The 26,380-nt window shown below is 33.4% G+C and overlaps 1 protein-coding gene across 2 annotated transcripts in view; it reads right to left on the bottom strand.

Annotated features, from left to right (window-relative positions):
• The window catches only part of LOC129727219 (protein TANC2), a 178,713-nt gene extending 152,634 nt beyond the window's left edge, over positions 1-26,079 (bottom strand). For both annotated transcript variants that reach the window (XM_055684804.1, XM_055684805.1), the window contains exons 1-2: positions 25,611-26,079; positions 10,413-11,378 (exon numbers count right to left, since the gene is read on the bottom strand). In XM_055684804.1, the coding sequence (XP_055540779.1) occupies positions 10,413-11,355 (943 nt within the window). In that variant the 5' untranslated portion in view covers positions 11,356-11,378; positions 25,611-26,079. The remainder of the gene's footprint in view (positions 1-10,412; positions 11,379-25,610) is intronic.
• Between the last annotated feature and the right edge of the window lie 301 nt (positions 26,080-26,380).

Raw genomic sequence — 26,380 nt, 5'->3', positions numbered from 1 at the left:
CGAATTTGCGATTAATGAACATAAAATAAATATTTTCTTCTTTTATTTCGCTCATATGATGCAGTGGCGTAACCAGAAATTATTTCTGAGACGAAAAGGGATAAAATCTTGAGAAGCAAAAAATAAATAAATTGGACATTGATTACATTCACATAGCGAACTAGTTTCTAACATGCCAGAAGAGATACAAATATTCCAGAAGGGATAATAAAGGATCCGACCTGTACTTAGTTGTAAAAAATAAATATATTTACTCATTGAAAATTTTCTAGAGTGTTTTAACTAAAATCAGTGCACTTTGTAGAAATGAAAAATCGTTGTAAATTTACCAAACATGTTCTTTTTTAGAATAAACACCATGTCAATAATCAATTGAATCTGCTATTTTTTACTCTCACGTAGTTGACGAGGAGTCATGATTTTTAAAATGGGTGATCTCCTGATCATTAGAGCTTCACGAAACTTAGCCTTGAACGACTGAACTGGAATCTCTTTCGTCATGTTTCTTTGTGTCAACTGAATTTGTTCTTAATTCAACTATTTCATATTTTTTCATTATTTTTCAACTGCTGAACTGATTTAGCGAGTGGCGAGTGTTTGAAAATGTTTAATATAAGTTCTACACAATAGCGCTTGGGGAAAACGCCAATTGTCAACTGGCCCTTGGTTGCCCAAAAAACGGCTGAGTCCCAGAAGGTCGATTTTTGACCAAAAATATTTTTTTTCGAGATAATACTAGATCTCGACGTTTTAAGTATTTCTAAGACATTTGGTATCAAAAAAAGTTTCGACTTTCCCAATTTCATGTGCTGCTCCTCCCTTGATAGATTTTCGAGGGTCGAAAAATCACAACTTTGAGCGCTTCGAGGCACTCCATGTCCGATTGAGCAGAAACTTTGCATAGATGAATTTTGAGCCAATAAACAAAATATGCATACAGTTTTTGAAATTCGATGATGAAATTTTTAACATTCAGTCATTGCCGCCCTAACATATACCTATTTGCTTTAAAATATGTTACTTATATTCAAATTACGCACATTCATAGAATTGCAATTGAAGAAACCTGTAAGTCTGCTGTTTGTGATTCAAATAACGTTGAGTTTGATTTCAACCAGACGTTTCCGGTTTCCGGAAACTTTACCCGGTCCAGATCCTTTCTGGTCTGGCCCGGAACTAAATCGAACAGTGAAACTGGAAAAACTTCGGACCGGACTCTCTGGAATCCAGGTCCGATGTCAAACATAAGTATTGATTTACAGTTAGGTTTTTTTACTCGTTTTTTTTCAACGCGGATTTTCAAAGGAGTTTATTTTTTCACGCGGATCTTTGAATTACGCAAATTTGTAACAATTTTTTTTGCTCCACGGGTTTTTGAATCAACGCGTTTTTACGCGGATTTCAAATTAACGCAGATTTTTTCACGCGATATTGCGCTAATTCAAAAAATTTTCACGGGTTTTCGAGTTTACGCGGGTTGAGAACCAAAAACTTCCGAGAATTTATTGAGTAAAAAACTTAGTCAAAAAAAACCCCTCCGCCTCCGAAAGATCTAAAATAACTGTCAAAGAGGACAATATTAAATACTGGTTGTAGAGCTTCTCGGGTTTTTTCTAAAACCTTTCTTGATGATTTACTTTACGCGGATTTCTGAATTAACGAGGTTTTTTACGCGGATTTTTAAATTAACGCGTTTTTTTGCGCGTTTTTTCACGCAGATTTTCAAATCAACCCGTTTTTTTACACGATTTTTTAAGAGGTACGTATGCACTGCGTAAAAAGAACCTGACTGTAAACGAAAAAATGAAGGGGGGCGCCAAAATAAGTTTTCGCCTGCAGCTCAAATCAGTCTTCGTCCGCCCCTGATTACAGACAAAGTTACTGTCCGATCACAATGAGATTCAATAAGGTGTTATGAGGCAGCTGGACCTTTCATTTGACACTTATTTTGTGAAAATCGGTTCAGTCATCTCTGAGAAAAGTGAGTGAGTTAAGGCACTTTTCGAAATGTGTTTCTTTTCATAGCTGGATTTCACATTTTCAAACATAACAGGCAAAGTAATAATCCGTTTGCAAAAAAAAAATCAATAGGGTCTTATTGAAAACTAGACTTTCCATTTGACACTGATTTTATGAAAATCGGGCCAGCCATCTCTGAGAAACATGAGTGATATTAAATAGTCTCGATAACACGTTTCTTCCATAACTTTTGAACCACATGTCAAATCTTCATGAAATTCAAAAGTTACGGGTTTTTTAGGTAGTCGGTTGCGTAGTTTCTGAGATATTGATGTTTCGTGATTTTTACATTTTTAACCATAACCTCTAAACTAGAAATCCGATTACAATAAAATTCAATAGGGTCTAGATTTTTCATTTGCAATTAATTTCATTGAAATCGATCCAGCTATCTCTGAGAAAATCGAGTGAGCTTGGGAGAGCGTACACACACATACAGAAAATGCTCAGCTCGTCGAACTGAGTCGAGTGATATACGACATTCGACCGTTTGGAGCACTTTTATACCTTTAGTTTTTTCAGTGGTTGCTATACCTTTCTAGGAGAAAGGCAAAAACCATAAATGATTTGTTTTTTTTTTTTGCGAAAAATTGGTGTCATAGAAAATTTGATTTGAAAAATGTTTGATGGCTGCACGTCATTTTTTCAACTAGGTTTAGCGCTTGAGTTATTTATCCAATCGTTTTGTTGTCAAAGAATGAATTGTATATTTTTGATCAAGCATTCCAATGAACGTATGGTTTTTGCTGGAGAACCATGGACAAATTAAGAAAAACCTGTATTTTCTTAAATAATTATAATTTTTCGAGCTTTAATTAGAAATAACTCGAAAACCAATGCCTTTAGAATGTTTACTACCAAGAGCTTTTTGATTCAAAATGACTTTCTGCATCTTTTAAAATCATCAGAATACAAATATTTTGAAAAATGTTTGAATTAGAATTTTCATAAAAAAATTAATCTACCATAAAAAATTATTTTTCATTTCTCCATCCTGGACCTTTTTTTAAAAGTTGCGTATTAACGTCAAGTTTCTTTAAAAAAAATAAAACAAAAATTCAACTCTTTTTTTTTAAATTAAAGTTTAATGTTTATTTTTAATTTTTTTTTGGTCAAAAATAATTTTTTTTTTGTACAGTGTATATTTTTTATGGTGATTTTTTAATTCCCTACAACTCATTCTCAGACAGTTTTTCTATACAACCAACGGTTTCTGGGCTACAATGCTTCGAATAAAACCTGTGCCAAAAGGCATACGCCCTTTTAGAATGTAACTCATGGGTGTAAAAAATCTCTCCACCTGTGAAAAATGCTCAGTTTGCTAAGCCAAATACGTGTGCAAAGTTTCATTCAAATCAAAAATGGTCGATTAAATTTTCGCGTATTTCCAGGCGATTTGAAATGATTTTGCTCTATCCTGCTTTTCACGCGCCATAATGGCGGGCGCTATAATGCAAAATTTGAAGGGCTAAAATATGGCGTGCAGCCATTAAACATTTTTCAAATCACCATTTTTTCGCAAAAAAAAAAACAAATCATTCATGATTTTTGCCTTTCTCCTAGAAAGGTATAGCAACCACTTAATAAACTAAAGGTATAGAAGTGCTCCAAACGGCCGAATGTCGTATATCACTCGACTCAGTTCGACGAGCAGAGCATTTTTTGTATGTGTGTGTATGTGTGTGTATGTGTGTGTGTAACGCTCTCACTCGTTTTTCTCAGAGATAGCTGGACCGATTTCAATGAAATTAATTGCAAATGAAAGACAACTCTGTTCACGTCAGTTTGAACTCTTCATGTATTTTATCAAAATAAAAATATACATATCTAGCAACCTTTGTGTTACCAGTTCTTAAGAAATCCCAAAACTGACGTAATTGAAGAGGTTTACATATTACGAACGCTCATTTTAGCGACCGCTATTATAGTGCTAAAAAAAAGCTGAATAAATCACATAAAAAAATTCAGATTAAAAATGCAAGAAATTCCACCGAGTATACTATCGTAAATATTGACAGCCCTTCTAAAAACGATCGATAGAATACCATCGTGCCGCCACAAAACCTATGACATGATTTCTTATCAATCAACATCGTGTCAATAAAATCAATGTTGACTGATTACACACTCGTTACCGTAGGAATGAAGAGTGATTAGTATTCAAACCGTTACTTGTAACCGCAAAATGTTCAGCTTAGTGATATAATTTGAAATACACGCATTATCAGACCGAATACTGCTAATACACTGCTTTTTCAATTTTATCACGGTAAAAAAAATCACCGTAAATTTGTCGAAACCGTGAATTTGGCGATATGAAAAAAATGGATTTTTTGTGTTGTATTCAATTGAAATTTATAATATTTTGAGTAAAATGATGCACTTTCATAGTTCAATGGAATATAAGTTCAAGATACAAATAAAAAAAAAACAAAAAAAAGTTAGTCAATAATATTTTTCCCATAGCATTTTTGCAAACTTTCTCACAGGATCATACATGCAATATCTATATGATTTGTACAGCCCATTCTTTAACAATGTTAGGATAGTCTAATGCTAGTTTATGTGAAATTGTGGAACCGATAGATTTTATAATTTTTTAAAACGTTAATTGAACGTTCTATGAACTTCAAACTGTAGGGCTATTTAAGCTGTTAACAGGTCTTCTTTCTCAACTGCTTGAATAATACGTAAATTTTGCCCCAGAGTCAATGAAATACGTATTTCACGGTTCATTTTACTTAAATTATGAGACAAATAAATTATAACAGATGTGACACTTGGTTGCCCCAGAGAATTGATCAAATAAATTAAGTTCATAAAACTATACACATGCAAGGACACAAGGCACAAGTAAAAATGATGTTTCAAATGTTGATGTTTCAAATGATGTTTCAAATACACTTTCTACAACTGGAAGTACATTATAGTTGATTTAGACTTTTTTTTAAAGCGTGAGAAAATCGAACGTGAATTCGGCGAATAGTAATAAAAACGACTGTTGATAAAATGTTGTTTGTTGTCGACTGTTGATAAAATAGCTTTAACTTTCAATCGAATGCATTTCAAAAGTTTCAAAAATTTGACAAAAACACACACACTCCCACACACTTTCACTTCTACTTTTACAAATACACACACATTTAATTCATTTTCTTTGAAAAAGCTAAAAATCCGTCAAGTAGTTGATGATTAAATCATAAATCGCCACAACGGAAACAAATGGTAAATCTGCAATGTGTGCCAAACAGATACTATGCAATATGCATGTATGTGTAGCAAAAGCCACAAAGATCTATTGCTAGGGGGAAGGGACACGGTCACTCTAGACGGCATCCATAAATTGCGTAACGCTTCTAGAGGGAGAAGGGGGTAACTTCTATCGTTTCAAATAGTTACAAAAAAGAAGGAAGGAGGTAAGATCAGCATGACGTAACGAAAAACGTATATCTAACACTCCTCTCCGGGAATGCCATAATTTCACTCCAAAAACGAGTTTTTTAGTTAAGCATCGACTCACTTTTGAAAATTGAGCAAATGTCTGTGTGTGTGTTTGTTGTGACCCATCAATTCAACAAACAATGTCTGATATAAAAAGTATTATTGTGTTCTAGATCACTATTGAATTAAATTACAATTCGCTGAGTTTTTTAAAATTTGCAACCAAAAATGTAAAAACAACACTATCAGAAGAGCTATTCTCGCGGAACTTTTTTAAAGGACTCAAGTAACATTGAGAGATTCTCTTTGTCAACTTGTTTACGGTAATCACAATTGACGAAAATATGGAGCCAGTAATCCAGGATTCGTAAATTCGTAAAATTTAAGCAAAAATCTGATAGTTTCAATATGTCGTATGACGAGATGAACAACTTTTGGAATGAAAAAATGAATGCGCTAGTATAAGTTATATTGCAATCCTAATGTTATCAATTTGGTGGAAAGTCTTTTACAATGATACGAAACGAACGAAAATAAGTAACATTTGGGGATAGGTGGCGTTAGGTTTTGTAATGTTTGATGGCTGCACGTCATTTTTTCAACTAGGTTTAGCGCTTGAGTTATTTATCCAATCGTTTTGTTGTCAAAGAATGAATTGTATATTTTTGATCAAGCATTCCAATGAACGTATGGTTTTTGCTGGAGAACCATGGACAAATTAAGAAAAACCTGTATTTTCTTAAATAATTATAATTTTTCGAGCTTTAATTAGAAATAACTCGAAAACCAATGCCTTTAGAATGTTTACTACCAAGAGCTTTTTGATTCAAAATGACTTTCTGCATCTTTTAAAATCATCAGAATACAAATATTTTGAAAAATGTTTGAATTAGAATTTTCATAAAAAAATTAATCTACCATAAAAAATTATTTTTCATTTCTCCATCCTGGACCTTTTTTTAAAAGTTGCGTATTAACGTCAAGTTTCTTTAAAAAAAATAAAACAAAAATTCAACTCTTTTTTTTTAAATTAAAGTTTAATGTTTATTTTTAATTTTTTTTTGGTCAAAAATAATTTTTTTTTTGTACAGTGTATATTTTTTATGGTGATTTTTTAATTCCCTACAACTCATTCTCAGACAGTTTTTCTATACAACCAACGGTTTCTGGGCTACAATGCTTCGAATAAAACCTGTGCCAAAAGGCATACGCCCTTTTAGAATGTAACTCATGGGTGTAAAAAATCTCTCCACCTGTGAAAAATGCTCAGTTTGCTAAGCCAAATACGTGTGCAAAGTTTCATTCAAATCAAAAATGGTCGATTAAATTTTCGCGTATTTCCAGGCGATTTGAAATGATTTTGCTCTATCCTGCTTTTCACGCGCCATAATGGCGGGCGCTATAATGCAAAATTTGAAGGGCTAAAATATGGCGTGCAGCCATTAAACATTTTTCAAATCACCATTTTTTCGCAAAAAAAAAACAAATCATTCATGATTTTTGCCTTTCTCCTAGAAAGGTATAGCAACCACTTAATAAACTAAAGGTATAGAAGTGCTCCAAACGGCCGAATGTCGTATATCACTCGACTCAGTTCGACGAGCAGAGCATTTTTTGTATGTGTGTGTATGTGTGTGTATGTGTGTGTGTAACGCTCTCACTCGTTTTTCTCAGAGATAGCTGGACCGATTTCAATGAAATTAATTGCAAATGAAAGACAACTCTGTTCACGTCAGTTTGAACTCTTCATGTATTTTATCAAAATAAAAATATACATATCTAGCAACCTTTGTGTTACCAGTTCTTAAGAAATCCCAAAACTGACGTAATTGAAGAGGTTTACATATTACGAACGCTCATTTTAGCGACCGCTATTATAGTGCTAAAAAAAGCTGAATAAATCACATAAAAAAATTCAGATTAAAAATGCAAGAAATTCCACCGAGTATACTATCGTAAATATTGACAGCCCTTCTAAAAACGATCGATAGAATACCATCGTGCCGCCACAAAACCTATGACATGATTTCTTATCAATCAACATCGTGTCAATAAAATCAATGTTGACTGATTACACACTCGTTACCGTAGGAATGAAGAGTGATTAGTATTCAAACCGTTACTTGTAACCGCAAAATGTTCAGCTTAGTGATATAATTTGAAATACACGCATTATCAGACCGAATACTGCTAATACACTGCTTTTTCAATTTTATCACGGTAAAAAAAATCACCGTAAATTTGTCGAAACCGTGAATTTGGCGATATGAAAAAAATGGATTTTTTGTGTTGTATTCAATTGAAATTTATAATATTTTGAGTAAAATGATGCACTTTCATAGTTCAATGGAATATAAGTTCAAGATACAAATAAAAAAAAAAACAAAAAAAAGTTAGTCAATAATATTTTTCCCATAGCATTTTTGCAAACTTTCTCACAGGATCATACATGCAATATCTATATGATTTGTACAGCCCATTCTTTAACAATGTTAGGATAGTCTAATGCTAGTTTATGTGAAATTGTGGAACCGATAGATTTTATAATTTTTTAAAACGTTAATTGAACGTTCTATGAACTTCAAACTGTAGGGCTATTTAAGCTGTTAACAGGTCTTCTTTCTCAACTGCTTGAATAATACGTAAATTTTGCCCCAGAGTCAATGAAATACGTATTTCACGGTTCATTTTACTTAAATTATGAGACAAATAAATTATAACAGATGTGACACTTGGTTGCCCCAGAGAATTGATCAAATAAATTAAGTTCATAAAACTATACACATGCAAGGACACAAGGCACAAGTAAAAATGATGTTTCAAATGTTGATGTTTCAAATGATGTTTCAAATACACTTTCTACAACTGGAAGTACATTATAGTTGATTTAGACTTTTTTTTAAAGCGTGAGAAAATCGAACGTGAATTCGGCGAATAGTAATAAAAACGACTGTTGATAAAATGTTGTTTGTTGTCGACTGTTGATAAAATAGCTTTAACTTTCAATCGAATGCATTTCAAAAGTTTCAAAAATTTGACAAAAACACACACACTCCCACACACTTTCACTTCTACTTTTACAAATACACACACATTTAATTCATTTTCTTTGAAAAAGCTAAAAATCCGTCAAGTAGTTGATGATTAAATCATAAATCGCCACAACGGAAACAAATGGTAAATCTGCAATGTGTGCCAAACAGATACTATGCAATATGCATGTATGTGTAGCAAAAGCCACAAAGATCTATTGCTAGGGGGAAGGGACACGGTCACTCTAGACGGCATCCATAAATTGCGTAACGCTTCTAGAGGGAGAAGGGGGTAACTTCTATCGTTTCAAATAGTTACAAAAAAGAAGGAAGGAGGTAAGATCAGCATGACGTAACGAAAAACGTATATCTAACACTCCTCTCCGGGAATGCCATAATTTCACTCCAAAAACGAGTTTTTTAGTTAAGCATCGACTCACTTTTGAAAATTGAGCAAATGTCTGTGTGTGTGTTTGTTGTGACCCATCAATTCAACAAACAATGTCTGATATAAAAAGTATTATTGTGTTCTAGATCACTATTGAATTAAATTACAATTCGCTGAGTTTTTTAAAATTTGCAACCAAAAATGTAAAAACAACACTATCAGAAGAGCTATTCTCGCGGAACTTTTTTAAAGGACTCAAGTAACATTGAGAGATTCTCTTTGTCAACTTGTTTACGGTAATCACAATTGACGAAAATATGGAGCCAGTAATCCAGGATTCGTAGATTCGTAAAATTTAAGCAAAAATCTGATAGTTTCAATATGTCGTATGACGAGATGAACAACTTTTGGAATGAAAAAATGAATGCGATAGTATAAGTTATATTGCAATCCTAATGTTATCAATTTGGTGGAAAGTCTTTTACAATGATACGAAACGAACGAAAATAAGTAACATTTGGGGATAGGTGGCGTTAGGTTTTGTAACATAGACAGTAAGGGAGGTGATTTCGATGAAAAATTGGAATTTTTGCGTGACTTAATTAATGGATGATACCCTAGCCCTTCCTGGATCCGAAGTGATTGTAAAAAGAGCAATGACACATTATCTTGTAATGCAACGATAACGACTTTGAGTTGTGTTTAGATTTCTTATCATTTAGATTTTGTACAATCTATGCAAGTACCAATGATCAGAGCGGGGGCCTAGAGTGGTTGGTAACGTCTCCGCCAACCACGCTCGACGCCTGGGTTCGAATCCCACCGCCGACATAGGTGTCGATGGTTGTGAGGTGGCGTGATCCACTCACAACCAACCCAACAGGTCTAGATTCAATCCTAGCCGACACCGGGAGATTTTCTGAGGCGAAAAATCTCTGGGATCACGCCTTCCATCGCATGAGGAAGTGAAGCCGTTGGCGCCGGTCCGTTAATAAACGTGTCGTGAGTTAGGGACCTGGGTGTGGAGTCCGCCTCCCTGGGCGTCGGTAATTGGCCACAACAGTGGCGGAAATAGACCGACGGAAAATAAGCGAGAATAAAAAAAAAATAAACCAACTAAAAGTTCTTTTACAATTAAATTCAATTGCGACATGGAACATCATTTCACACACTAAGTTACATATAGAGGGTAGGTTTGCCAGTCGGTCTGTGAAAATCTGTGATCACAGATTCTCAAAATGCAGAAAAAAAAAAGAAAACTGTACTATTTATAGCACTTATACACCAAATTTTGGTGAAAATGCAAACGGGACGGACAGTTAACATTTGCCATGACTGGTTAACCTATCCTATATAAAAAACATACGAAAAATTATCAGTTCAGTGGTATATGATAATTAGCCAGTTCGACCTCATTTGGAACTTGGGGTTTACTATACCACACTAGGAAAAAGGCATAATATTAAAAATGTAACAGTATATTTTCTGTATTGTTCAAATTTGTTTAAGAAACATCTGATAATGCTACCTACCTTTATCGGCAATGTCCTTTAATTCAGCTTCCGTTTCTTCTGTGAATTCATCCCACCATTTAACACGGGTTTTTTCACTGGTTGTCAACTTCACTACTTCAATCGACGAGTTCATAGAGTACGGTTCACAGGTTGAACTAGTGATTGAAGAACACCCATCCACAATTGAGTTATTCATGGAAATATTGTTTCCTATTGTATATGCGCGAGTGTCTAACAAATTTTCATGACTCTTCACTATCAAACTTGGGTCGTTCCATACACCTGTTAAATTTCCCGTGTTCAGTTCACCGTAGCAAGAAGCAGTCATAATCTTCGGAAATTTTTCAATCGGACCCCCGGAAGTTATCATTACTTGACAGTTTACCTCTGGCATCTTTAATTTTTCACGAGGTTTTTTCTTGACGGTGGCATAAATTTCTATTTCCTCATATTTTCTATTATATAATTCTACTTCACCGTGATGGATATCCGCTGACACCACTAGTTTCGGATTCGGTTGATCGTAAATGTTATTCATATCGTCGAATGATTCAATATCCAGTATAGCAGATTCGTCTAAAGTGGTGATAAAATCTTCAGCATCTTCAGCTTCCCAGTGAACTTTTTGTAAGAATGAATCCTTTTCATACTTCATATCTATTACTTTCGTCGGCTTTTGCATTAAATCAAGAGGTAATGATGTGAAGTCATTCGGTTCGATCCAGGGTTCGTACATTGACATCGGTCTGGTTGACTTAGATACCATAGAACGACTGCATGCTCCAACACAAAACTCTGGTACTGTTCGGTCTTTACCTATAATTTCATACTCTTGAGCATCTGTGTTGCTTGCGACATAGTTCATATTGTCCAGTCCAAATGATAAATCCAAATCGTCTGTGTTAGTGGACATGGTGGAAACGATTGAATCGTTAAGTAACTTTTCCATTGAATCATCCATTTTCAACTGGGATCTAGTGTGTTCTATTGATGAGAAATGAATAAACAGATATTCTAATTTAGAAATTGATGCACTTCGTATCATCGGCTTGGTTAGACTTTGTGACAAAACTAGATCTTATAAGGTTAGCTCTAACGATTTTATTTGAAATACTACAACGTTATTGAGTGTTAAAAAAATAAAATTCTGCAGGTTTAGTAACGTTACCACAACAGATTTACTATTATGAACACCTTGACGAATGTCTAATAAAAAGGTAAGTAAAATTTCCAAGTTTAATAGCTTTCACCTTCTTAACCGATCACCGCTGAATTTTGTACTCCTAATGAATATATTTTTAAAGACCTAAATGAAGAACATTATTCGTCGTGTAAACGGTTTCCCACCACCAACCAATATTTTAATACAAATAAGGCTGCAAAAAATATGCGCTCATATAAAATATATTTTTTGGAATGAGGAAGCACCACAGAAAATCGTCCGTTTCGGTTGAAAATATATTTCAACTAGCTATTAAATGTTAGTACACATACTTTTGGATACGAACAAAAAAATAATATAATGAACGTTTACATGCTTTTCGGCTAAGCATTAAAATTGCAGAGATATGTTGCTACCATTTTTTAATTTATTTATACAAATACGTTCGTATCAATATTTTTTTTTCGATTATTTGTTGCTAGCTGTTTTCATTACTCCATAAGTATCAAAAGCCGAAATTGAAACCTTCATAACATATATTAAAGTAGTGTGAAACGGCACGACGCTGTAACACATCGCATCAACGCAAACAGATTCCACGTGCGTATCATCTAGCACCTCGTAGACATAGCAGTCAACCCTTGTTCAGTGTCGTTTCTTTCGTACTATACGTTCAAATTACTTCTAGATTTCCAGCTTCCCGTAAGCTGACAGACGTACACACGTTGAGTCAAATCTTCGCTGGGGGTTTGTTCCTACCTAGCAGATTTCAATTTTCTTTTGGTTTTATTCTTTTGTGGAAATACGTTTTCTTTTGCGCTTCTTACGTATGTCAAGAGTTTTCCCAACTATTTCCTACAGGGTTGTCACAGCAAGCAACAAGTAACAAAACTACATGAGCTTCATCATTGAACTCGAGCTTCTTTGTCAAAAGTCTTTTTCGCTCTGCCTGTCAGTATCGCTTTTCGCTATTCACTCTGGCGAGACGTCATTGAACTTTCTTCTGCTTCTGCTGCTAGTATTAGTGGTCAGATCTACTAACAACTGAGATTTTATTGATTGAAAACAAACGAAACTCGCAAGAAAATTTTCTCAAATCAGTTATTCTTCAATTTAAGTGAAAAAATAATGGTTGAAACAATTAACAAATCTACATTACAAACGGTTGAAACTGGTAAGGTTGTATTAGTTATGCTTCCGATTTCATCTATTCGATAAGCTACTAAAAACACAATTCAGGATAAGCATGTGTGAAAAAAACGTCGCTCACTGATCGTAAGCGCATTTTTAAGAAATTTTCAAAATAGTAGAATTTATTTTCTATTACTATATATAAGCATTAAAAAAAATTAATATTTTGTTATGAGCATTTGATATTTACTAAATCTTACTAAAAATTTTAAAAAATCGACAGCAACCCTGTTTGTCTCCACATAACATCAATAGCACGGTACTGATTCTAAAAATAACACCCCTCTGAGGTGGTGTGATCTAACTTACAAGTACACGCATATCGCATTTTGTATATTCTTTTTTCTACCTTTATATGGGACTAGTATAATTACAGATTTTTTGCCGCCCGTAGGTTAGTCAAAAAGAACGGTATGTGCTGGTCAATATTATTAGTAGATTAGCTCAAACAGCTTTTTCTCAACGTTGGACAAAATACCAGTTTTGTTATTTTTTTATTCCACAGAGTACTTAAAAGTAAGTATCGCTAAATGATAGAAACTCGGAGTGTGATTATTATTTTATTACCAAGCCCGTAGCAAATAAAAAAAGGGAAGTTCGTTCATATTTAGAAAAACAAACGAAATTATATGTTCAATAAATAATATGACTATCTTATATGGCAGTAACGATATAACAATCACGTAGTGAGAATAATATTGAAATTGGAAAATCGTTAGGTGTCCGTAAGAGCTAGTTATGCTGAGAAGTAAGTAAGGTTGTGTCTTGTTATGCGTTACTCATCAGACACTCTAAATAAACGATTTAAAAATGAAAAACAATTGAAAAACATACCTCTTTAAAACGGCTTTCTGGCAGTTCCGCGTAAAAATGCGGTGTAAATTCAAAAATCCGCGTGGAGAAACGGTGTTAATTCCAGAATCCGCGAAAAAGAGCATAAAAATAATATCACGTAAAGCCACTTAAAAGGCGACTTTAGTGTATTGATAAACACTTAGATAGGATATCAATTCAAAGATATTCGGAAACGTACCGTGGCCACCACAGTAGTTAAAGATGATATTGCCCGATACTCTGAGTCGTCGCTTTAGTGAAGCAAATTATTAATTTTCAGAATGTTTCTGTCATCTGAAACCTGCCATATTTCTTTCGCAAATATAAAGCATTCGTTCATTACATTGACATTCCAACATCCAAGTCATTGATTCCGAGTTAACGAATCAATTGTTCGTTTTTCACTCAAAAGCAATCAAATATTAAACCCTTTAATTGTTTAACTAAAAATGTCTACATGAAAAGAATTAAGGTAGACGCAAATTTGTTCATTGACCCATGTGATTAATTTCAAGAGTTGGCCTCAACAATTTCCGTTGGATCACCCAGAGCAACAGGAAGTTACTGCATGTTTTGCTTACGTTTGCTCAATATATCTACAATGAGACAATGTATGAAGTTAGATTTGCAGACATATTTTCGTCAACCTGATGGTGAACTCATTCCGTAGAATACCAGATCAGAGAAGCAGGATATTTAAAAATATTTCTGTGCTGAATGTACGGGTATATAGGTAGAGCGGTCATCACTGTCTGCAATATGCTGCCAGCTTCGTAAGCATTGTGAGAATCATTGCACATTCTTTACAAACATCTCTGGGATGCATCGTGCGAAGTCAACGTATTTTAACTTCATTGGATTGGATCACCAGCTAACAGACCAAACAGATGCAAACGCACCATGTAGCTCGACATTGACTTTATATCGACGAACGAGTGTGCCCGATGCAAACTAGAAAGAAGAGCGCTATTATGTGTGTAGGTATACTCTTGAAGGTACCAACTTTTCAACAGAGTATTTTAGTCATGAATAAAAAGTATTTTTTGCATTTGTATTTATACTGAAATTTTTTATTGAGGGAGTCTAAAAATACCCAGTCAAGTATATTTACACAAATAAAAGGTAGACAATTTAATCCCACCAGTGGCGTAGCTACGGTTTGGTGGGCCTGGTGCGGTAACAAAAATGGGGGCCCCCATGAAAATGACTGCGCAGTTTTTTTTTTCAGAAAAGGACAAACAAAAAAAAATAGATTTTTCTACTTGTTTATTCCGTTTTCCGAAAAATCAAAAATTAGGCTGATTTAGATACTCACTTTCCGTGCTTTTTGATCGGTAAAATCAAAAATTTCAGATTTAAAATCAATGGAATCAGTGATTTCACGTTCGATTGATAAAATGGCAGGGTTTGTTAATCGCAAGTTACTCATCGTTGACCTCAAATAGTTCTTGATCAACTTTAACTTAGAGAAACTTTTCTCGCAAGCTGCAATAATAATTGCCATCGTTAAAAAAAATTCTGGAGCGAATTTTACGTTTGGTACCGAATCGAACAATTTATACCTATGAATGAAATTTTGTAGCTCTATTGCTTCACCTAAATGAATCCAAAAGAATGTCGGGTGTTAAAAAGCCGTATTCCTCTGCGAGTTCATTAATCTATTGAGATCTTGTGGCAATTTCCTTTCCTCTTCACCTGGTATTCTCTTTTTTCGACGAACACGTTTTTATGGTTCTGGGCTAGAAGTTCAGAACACTTTTCTTCTGCATACTTTAGATCACATTCCTCAATTTCTTTTCGCTTATCGGTCAAAAAATTATGTGTTGCCATTAACTTCTCAACACACTCCAATATATAAGAGTGGAGCTTATTTTGAAAAATGTTTGCGGGACCTGTTTTCCCAGGCAAAAAGACCTCCTTGGGGTTCAATGAGCAACATGTAAAAAATTCAACATGTTTAAATTTCATTAAGGTCTAGGGGTGGTGCAGAGGGCCTGAAACGAAAGCATTTTTTTTTTTCAACAAACGGAGGAACAATGATGTTTGTTGTGAGAATAAATTCGAGGACCGGGCGTGTTCACTTATACAGGCACCTTCTGCATTTACAATGTTTACCTATATAGGTATATGTTTTGTTGAAAAATTGTTTTCGTTTCAAATATGACCTTTAGACCCTCTGCGCCACCTCTAGACCTTAATAAAATTCAACCAATTTTTCTACATGTTGCTTACTAAACCCCAAGGAGTTTTTTTTGCCTGGGAAAGCAGGTCCCGGAAACATTTTTGAAAATAAGCCCCATCCGTGTGGATCACGAGAGCAGAGAGGCGAGCACAAATACATGAGGTTGAGTTCAGATGAGCATGTTGACCGGTTCGATGTTGGCAAGACTTTGGGGCCCCCTTGAGTGGTAGGCCTGGTGCGGACCGCACCAACCGCACCCCGTAGCTACGCTACTGAATCTCACTGTGCACCAAAGATAGCCAGCGTAGACAGTAGTCGCCCACAGCAGGCTGGAACCAATTACTTAAGTCGATCATGTGATCAAACACATTCTAATTTGACGCAGTAGGTTCATGCAGTAATATGAACACGCGATATTGCGCAAAATGTTAGCGTTTTTTTAACAATATAATTAGTTTTTTTTGCATCCATACTCACGTCAATGAACTATGACAATGCTGAAAAAGTGAAAATTTAATGAAGGAATAAAAATATACAAGGCGACGAGGCTTTTGCACTACTTTCTAATCAACGCGGTTGTGTATGGTATAATTTTTTTAATTAATGCTGGTTTGGCATGCACAATCTCGTAAATACGCTTACACAACCAAATTTTATCTACTCATCGACTTAATGGAAGTTTAGTCTTTTTTATGCGATATCACACGTGATACAAAGTATGTGCTCCAAAAACTTTAGTAACTTTTTATGCTAAATTATTTAACTTCAACAATAATGCATCTTATTACAAAGTTGTATTATATGAGCACCTGCGTTGAAATTCTGAAATATGTACATGTGAATTAGAATACAGGACACTTTGAATGCACCAACACACTTGAATTGTACTCTTGATGAACGCTGTTAGTTTAATTGATTGATTTCATCGAATTTAGTCCGTGATGACTTTCTCGACAGTTCACACATGTTGAAAATCACTATATGGCACCTCTACGCCTGCATCCCAAACGATAGTTTATCCGATCTGTCTAGCAGTCAAATATCAACAATAACAAAATCACGAAAACGTAAGAATGAGGCAGATGATGGTTAAAGACAACACGTGTCTTTGAAGGGAAAACTTTGCGCGCATTTCCCTTTAAATGTAAGGGAAGACAGAATAAACCCTAAGATCTTTGAACCCTCGTTGCAGGATCAGAATGCTTCGTTCTGAATGACGGTGTAGGAGTTTACTTACATGTTTTCAATGATAGACAGTTGGAATTGTGTGGTTATGGCTGTGTAGGTGTATTTTTGCTTAGAAGTCACTGACTTCTCCTATTGGGTTAGTATGGAGAAGGTCAACAACCGTCTCAAGATAGTTGATGCGCTTCCTTGTTGATGCAGTAAACGGTACTAATGATTGATAAAATTCTTTGCCGAGGGTTGGCCGTTAAGATGCCTGTTTGTATTGGTAGGTGCAGCTTTAAAATGTTGATCTCCCTCAATCTGAGCATCGGCGTGGTTTGTTTCACAGGTAAGTATACATGTTTTAAAACAACATTTTGTAAATGTTCCAGGGGTAATGAACTCACCGGGCACTCTTCTTTCAGAATTATAGAATTATAGTTGTACTCGACAGAAATCATATCTCATAGAATCAAAGTGACCACATGAGCTGCGAAGTTTTATGAGTCATTCGTAAATTTTATATTCTGTAAAAACTTTTTTACAAATATGTTCGCATTAGAGAAAAATTACAAAAAAAAGTTGAAAACGCTGTTGTTGGCATGATGAAAAGTTTTATGTTTTTTTCTAATTCATATATATTTTAGTCTTTTATTGATGAAATTTTGAAACAGACTAAATATACCATCGATTTTCCAATACCATCATGGATCCAAGGCTCGTCCAGAACGTTTCCAACCCGAAAATTATCTGGACTTGGTTAGGAATTAAACCTAACATTTAGGAGTGTTAACTAATCAGAATTGATTCTGGATAACGATCCAAAACTACGAGAGAGATCCTGTGATACTATAGTTCTCGATAACGAGCTTTACAGTCCACAGGCGAACCCAAGCCTTTTCAGTTTTTTCTCCCAACTAGTTCAAAATCGTAAAAACAGATAAATATCAAAAATCAGAATAACAGCATATATGCTATTTCATACCAAAAAGCAACTTTCCAACCCGATTTGCTTTTTGTTTCAATTTCAGGGGTTTAATCCTGATGTACTCAATATCCAGATTGTCTATGTCAGTCTACGCGCGCGTGGCTCAAACATGTGTAGCCGCCTCTTTTTTAAACTCTACTATTAAATATTATACAACTAATTCAAACAAAAATCCATCATCATCAGTGAACATAATAGCTTAGTTTACCCAATAAATAAAAAAAAAATAGTACATAAATTTTACAATCTTCGTCATTAATTTACAAAAAATTCTATATAATCTGTCTACAAAACAGACTTTATGTGTGAAATACAAAGCCTTTTAAACTCCGCCATTGTTGCTGCACGTTTTACCTGTCTTGGCATGGAATTGAACAAATTTATTCCTTTGTACAACAGAGAGTTCTGTGATCTTCCATAAAGAAAATTTGGTGTTCTAGCATCATCCGCGTTTCTTGTGTTGTACCTATGAACTTCCCCTATCAATTCGATTACACAAATATCGAGGCAGCATATTATTAAAAATTTTATATAGAAACACCATTGTCAGAAAATATACTCTTTGCTTCACAGAAAGCCATTGCAATGCGTCCAGCATAAAACTCGAGGAAGTGTATCTATTACATCTTAATATTAATCGCATTACTTTATTTTGTAAGCGCTGCAGTCTCAATATTTGTGTATTGTTTGCAAGAAATAATATGGATGGGCAAAAATCTATATGTGGTGAAATGATTGACTTATAAAGACTAATTTTACTACTAACAGTCAATTCATTTTTCAAACGGCACAAGATACCGTATTTTTTCGCCATTTTCTTGATGACGAATTTTCTTGATATCTATGTGAGACTTAAAAGTTAACTTGTCATCAATAATAACTCCAAAATACTTTATTTCATTCACGCGATCAATCGTCTCACCATCAATTACAATGTTTACGTCTGGTCTGGAGTTGGCAGAAGAAATAACCAAGTACTGTGTTTTACTAATATTTAACTTAAGCTGTTTAAATTTTAACCAATTCGCCAGATAATGTGTCAAAAGTGCTACAATATCGTTTGGGTTTTTTGCTGCAATGAACAGAACAGTGTCATCGGCAAATAAATTTATATCGCAAAACCGTAAAACTCGCTTCATGTCATTAATATAAATTATGAACAAAATGGGCCCTAAAACACATCCTTGCGGTACACCTAGTGTATTAGCCATGGAATCCGATTCAAAATCATTAAAACGAGTCTTCTGAGTTCTAGCACACAAATAGCTTTCAAACCATTTGTATGCTGTCTCTACGATACCAAAGCGCTCCAATGTTTGTAACTAGAAATTGTTTCAAAAGCGCGTTTTAGATCCAAAAATACAGCAAGAATAGTTTCTTTAGCTTCGATTTTTTCTTTCCATTTTGCTAACACCAGATTTAATGCAGACTCACAAGAGTGCCCCTCTCGATAACCTGATTGCTCTGGGATTAGCAAATCATTACTATTTAAATAATCCATCAGCTGGCCTTTTACAACTAGTTCTAAAATTTTCTCTAATGTGTGCAACATATTATTGGGTCGGAACTCTGCGGCTTTATCCGTCCCATTAATCTTGGGGATAGGAACCACAAGCGATTCCTTCCAAACTTCAGGCACGTGCCCCGTTCGCAACGATTCATTAATAAGGTCCAGCAGATCGTGTCCAATGACATGAAAGCAATCTTGTATTACTTTTGCGTTGACATTGTCGATACCAGCCGATCTCTCCAAAGAAAAACAAATATCTTTCAACTCTGCAAAAGTAATAGGATGAAAACCATCAAAGCTACAGTTATTATGGATTATTATGGGTTATTATGGGCAGTATTATTTCTTCAGGCTCATTGACCAAATCAATACTTTGATTGATCGATTGAACACTGTTAACAAAATAGCTGTTAAATTTACTTGCTATTACTCGCGCCGATTGTTCTTCTAAGCCATTAAAAGTTATGGATTGCGGGCAACAATCTTTACTTTTCATTAGTTTTTTTTAAATTTTCCATAACTGTTTGCTGTTATTTTGATGTTGATCAATCTTCCGCTGCATATATTCACCCGTGCCTTTTTCAAGGACCGTGAATACATGTTACGCGCCGCGGTGTACCTATTCCAATCATCACTAAACTAAACTTTTTCTGTGTCGGTTATTCCGAATTTTTTTTTGCGTGAGTTATTGTTTTTAAGGTGGCGAAAAAAATAAATACACTATTGAAATATATATATATATATATATATATATATATATATATATATATATATATATATATATATATATATATATATATATATATATATATATATATATATATATATATATATATATATATATATATATATATATATATATATATATATATATATATATATATATATATATATATATTTATTTATTTATTTATTTATTTATATATATATATATATATATATATATATATATATATATATATATATATATATATATATATATATATATATATATATATATATTTTTTTTTTTTTCTTCACATAAGTATATATATATATATATATATATATATATATATATATATATATATATATATATATATATATATATATATATATATATATATATATATATATATATATATATATATATATATATTAGGCTGTCCCAAAAAAATCGATGTTGAAAAAGTCAAGGTGCTCAGCCCTGAATTGAAAGATAATGTTATTTATAGCATTTTTGTAGAATATTTTGACTTTCTAAAAGGTCGTTTTCAGGTTCAGGATATTAAAAAATGCCTCTTTTAATGTAGAAAGAAGGGTGATCAATCCACCAATAAGTGAGATAAAAAATTTACTTTTTAATCAGAATAAGATAGACGCAAGGTGTCTTCGACAAAGTTTTAGGTTATCTTAAAACAAGAAACTTTATCGAAGACATCATGTTTCTATCTCTTACATATTACGAGCAACATTGAGTTTTCTATTAGAAGGCACGAAAAATCATAATTTTCGTTCTAACTTTTTTCGAAGATTTTTCCGAATTTTGAAACCTTCTACTAAGTTATCAGCCATCCAAAACTGCATTTGTTTTCTGAACATTGTTATTTTTTATCTCCCAAAATGAAACAGTTATTTAACATATTTGTTAAAATGCATAGTTTTCCATCACATAGAAAAATGCCAATATCTCTGCTCCCCGATAAGATATCAAGTATCTTTTTTCATGTAAATTTTCGTGGTAAATCCCGCTTTGCAGTGAAAATTTCCGTTCTTGTATAAAAAACTTTTTCATATGTGTTTTAAGGGTTTTATATAAAAATTTTGGGAAAAAATCATTTTTTTGCGATCTTTATGGGCTCTGTGAGTTTAATAACTGAATGCAATGCTGAACCAAACCATGCAATATATTGAAAAATGACTCTACAAAAATAAAAAAATATGCGAAAAAATATAGGAATCGAAAAGAATTGTAAAAAGTGCAGAAAATTGTTTTTTTAGCCTAAAAAACTCATTTTTTCAAAAATCACGTTTGGGCAACCTGTTAGCAATTTTTTAGAAAGTCGCAATGTTCTACAAAAATGCTATAAATAACATTATCTTTCATTTTAGGGCTGAGCACCTTGACTATTTCAACATCGATGTTTTTTGGGACACCCTAATATATATATAAATATATATATATATATATATATATATATATATATATATATATATATATATATATATATATATATATATATATATATATATATATATATATATATATATATATATATATATATATATATATATATATATATATATATATATATATATATATATATATATATATATATATTCTCTACATATCGCTAGCAACGTGACCTTTCACGTTACAAAACTCCCTTTTAAAATTATGTGGCTTGCCCTTTGTTTTGTAAAACCATATTCAATTTTCGTGGTATGTTTACAAACAGTGTTTACGAGTAGAAGCTGGACTAGCATTTCACGCTGCCTGTACGACGTTCCATAAATCTGTTGCATTCTTTAGATGATGCTTTGCAACGTAGGACTTAACAATCTTCTATAGATTTTTGATACGGTTCAAGTTTGGACACTATGCCGGCCAATCCTGCAATTTTATATATTTTACTCTGAAAACCATTTTCAAGTTTTCAATGCTGTATGGTAAAGATCGTTGCCCTCCAACGAAGAGGGCTGTTTTTTTTTTGGCATACGGAAGCATCACGCTACGTAAAATATCTACATAGTTGTTAGTATTCATAGTCTATGTTATAAAATGAATGGGTTCCACACCAGCATCAGAAAACAGCACCACACTATACTTTCTTGGTTAATTGTGCGTTGAAGGCAGTATTTACCGGTCTTCTCACCAGCTGCTGACCGTTTGGATCAAAAAGGTTAAATTTCGACTCATCCGACCAAAACACGATGTGCCATTTAGTTTCACCCTAGTCTAAGAACTTTTTAGAAAATTCAGTTCTTGCCAAAATGTGTCGCTTTTGAAGTAGAGTAAAGTTTCCTGTGTACCTAGGTGGTCGATTTTGCTTTCATATGCCGAAGAAAACATGTCACTTTGCTGGATCTTTAAGCAGTATAACCATCCTAAACATACAGTATTGAAAACACGAAGATGATTTTCAAACGAAAATATATAATTATTAGTTTGGCTAAATTGGCGCAGTCTTCTAATTTTAATCCTTTAGAAATTCTATGGAAGATTGTGACAGTCTAGCTGCAGAGCATCATCCTAAGCATAAAACAGACTTATGAAACGTCGCATAGGTAGCGTGAAATGTTAGTTTCCCTTCTACTCGTGAAAACCTGGTTGTAAACATACCACGAAAATGGTTTCACAAAACAAAGAACAAGCCACAAAATATTAAAAGTGAGTTTTGTAACGTGAAAGGTCACTTTGCTAACGATATGTACAGAATTAAAGCTTATTTGCAATGTTTTGTAAATATATTTCAATAGTGTATTTATATTTTTCACCACCTTAAAAACAATAACTCACGCAAAAAACTTCGGAAACACCGACACAGAAAAAGTTCAGTTATTTCTCCGTTCCTCTTTGAAAGAGAGTGTCTGCAGATCGTTATGACGTAACATGACATCATATAACAACTAAAACCAGTGCCCAAAATATGAAAAATTAACCAAAACTGCACGTGTATTTAATATTTTCTCCATGACTGTATGTGCCTTCGGAAAAGTTCCTTAAAATGCTCTTAAATGATGGTGACTCCATTCAGAGCCCTAACTGACGACTTACTGACTTGGTGCTAACGTCTCAATTTATTCGTGCGAAGAAAACTGAGATGATCTTAGCGTTTTTTTGCCCAAAAAAATATATCGGCGTCTGCTTTAACTTAGACTATCAACTTACACAGTACATCAAATATCATGCACTTTCCTCAAAAAAAAAAATAAATATAAAAAAAATACTTCAAAAAAGTGCAAAAGTGCATTTTCTCGCTTCTTTGCCAGAATAAAATGAATGAAATGTTTATAAACAGCTTAGCTCATTACGGAATGGACCTACATCCTGATTTTTCTACAACGTAATCTCATGTTTCTCGAAATTAAATTAAATTTATCGAAATTGAGCACACATTTATTGATAAATAGTAACAACTTATGATTTCTCAACCTAATTTTCTGCTGTAATAAAGTTTAATTTAATTACGGAATTGCTTCAAAGTTTCAGGCCTTACGAAGAGACGATTCTATGGGCAAAAGATACCATTCTGTGCTATTGGTTTAATTTTTTGAAACATGACTTATTTTTAACAAGCTATTCAAAAATGTCATGTTGTGATTATAAATATTTTAATAGCCAAAACGGTTTGTTTGATCGGTGTGACGTTTTCGGTAAAGTTGTAGATAACAATTTTATTTCTTCAAAAAAAAAACTTACACTCTGCAAAAAAATTTTTTTTTGAAGAAAAGTTCAAAGAAAATTCAAAAATTAATTATCTAAAAAGCTTTGAAAACTGTCCGGTCATGGAGAAATCAGGAAAAAAATGATAATATTTAGAACATTTTTTTCCTCAAAGTATATTTTTTGAAAGGACAAAATTACTATCTACAACTTTTCCAAGGACACTATGCGTATCAAACAACCCGTTTTGGCTGTAAACATATTTTTAATCACCAGTAGTGTTCTATTGGTGTTTAAAATTATTTTTGCAGCCAAAACGTTTTGTTTGATTGGCACAGTGTCTTTATCAAAGTTGTTTTGTTCTTCTAATAAAAAATATACCCTATGAAAATATACCCTATGGAATAAAAATTAAAAAAAAATTTTAACTTTTTCTCAAAACAAAATTTTTGTATGATTTCAGCTCAAATGGACTCTGAAAAGTCGTGCCTCAATGCAGTTAAAGCCGATTTACATGGTACTCTAGTGGACACGTATTGGACCACAGTTCGGTAAACCGAACAGTGACTTTCAATCGAGAGGCGCGCAAGTTATAATGCATGTAAAATATTGATAAACATTGATGAACATATTTGCGTAAAACGCTTTCCTCCCTACTGGATGGTAGGGGAGGGATGCACAGTATTATTTTTTGTACTTTATATTCCCAGTTATCATGTGCAGAAAACGAAATAGTTTTATCTAATCTCAGTTGTTCGTAAAAAAATCTAAAGTACTGTTCGATGAAACGAACAACTGGTTTAAAATGGGTTAAGTAGTTTTTTATAATCATGTACAATAATCCAGTACGAGGTGCCGTGCGAGGTTATCAATAAGTTCACCACGTGTTTTTTTATTGCAAAAATTGCTACGAACTTTTATTCAAGTTGTAAGTCGATTTAGTGTTTAAATTTTTTTTATAACTAAAAAAAAGTTTGTTTTTGGTTATTAATTAAATATACACAAATTCATTACTGCAGCGGTGTTGTAAATTTTATTTTATACCAAAGCTCAGCTGAAAAATTTTGAAGATGGCTTACACTTTGAAATATTTCAGTACATTTTGGAACAGAATAAAATATGCTATTTATATGTAGAACAGAATAAGAATATGCCCAATGGATACTTTTCCAACTCTGAGACCCCCCAGTTATAACAAATATGAAATCTCAATTTACTAATTAGAAAGCACCTTTCTATTACAACATTTAATTTATATAAGTATTAATGAGTTTTTTGGAAGTAAAATAATACTAATGAAATGATAACTTTGATTTTGACAACTATGATATTGGAAATTTTAGTGAACAACTATTGCGCAATATTACGACACACGTTGCTTTCTGTGACTAAAAAGATAAAGCTGGCTGAGAATCCTAGCGAGATCACAAACTTTATTTTTCCTCGTAATCGCAAATGCTGGAATCCACAATATGCAATGATTATTGGTTGACCTTTGGGATGATTTGATATCGCTCTAAGCAGTTGTGAATATTTTAAGGATATTTCTGGTCTTTTTGTCGTTTTATCAAATGTCTAATGACTTTCAAGATAGAAATGATGTCGTAATTCACTATAATTATACAGTTCAAAAACTTATATTTTCTGCTACGAGTGATTTCTAGTACAACATGTTACATGTTATCTAGGCACTAGTAGCCATGAACTATCAATGTCAACAAAGCTATAATTTTTTGCTGTGATTATAATACTTGGCAATATAACTCATAGTTAAATTATAGTAAAAAGAAACTTATAGTGTTTATTTAATACTAACCTTTGATATATTAAGGTTAACTCTTTGGTTCAAATAAATCCTCAAAATATTCAATTATAATCCATTTGTTTGTTTTGTGACACCATATCTGCAAACTGGGTTTTCATTTTTAATCACAATAATGTAAACTTTTTTTCCATGAATAATAAATAGCTATAATAATGTATAAATATTTAAATATTACAAACACTTAAATGCTAACACCTAGCAAGCAGAGTATGTCTGCCAAAGGAAAACTTTTAACCGTTTCGCGAGTTCACTACATTTCATTCTATTTAAAATAGAATCGAAACGTTCGGAATGTCGGAGACCGAGATGTTGCGTCTACGAAACGAAAGTAAAAACTAATCCTCGAAGAAAAATACCAGCAGTAGCGACACACACTCTCATCCGTGGATATTCTGCCCTCGATCAGTCTTAGTAGCCCCGAAAGAACAAAACAAGAAGGAACCGTGAAACGGATGAGATACCGTACAAAAGGAAAAACGTGTTTCCACCGAATATCGTCGCTCGGAAATGCATTGCGTTGTGTGAAAAAGTACCATATCCACAAATAGGTAGTTGCTTGCCCACACGAGTGAAAAATCATTCTAAAACTGTTGAAATAAGCGACAAATATGATCGAGTTCACTCACATGTACGTATAAACACAATGAAAGAAGTAATGATAATTATGTATGCAAAAGAATTTAAGTATTCACATTTTATTCAATAACCTATGGAAATTGCGCCACGTAGGAACCCCTCACTCCGATGTCGATGTCTAATCT

Source organism: Wyeomyia smithii, chromosome 3 (genome assembly GCF_029784165.1).
Source record: "Wyeomyia smithii strain HCP4-BCI-WySm-NY-G18 chromosome 3, ASM2978416v1, whole genome shotgun sequence".
Lineage (NCBI taxonomy): Eukaryota > Metazoa > Arthropoda > Insecta > Diptera > Culicidae > Wyeomyia > Wyeomyia smithii.
The sequence above is the reverse complement of the archived record's forward strand: the minus strand, read 5'-3'. Positions and strand labels throughout refer to the sequence as shown.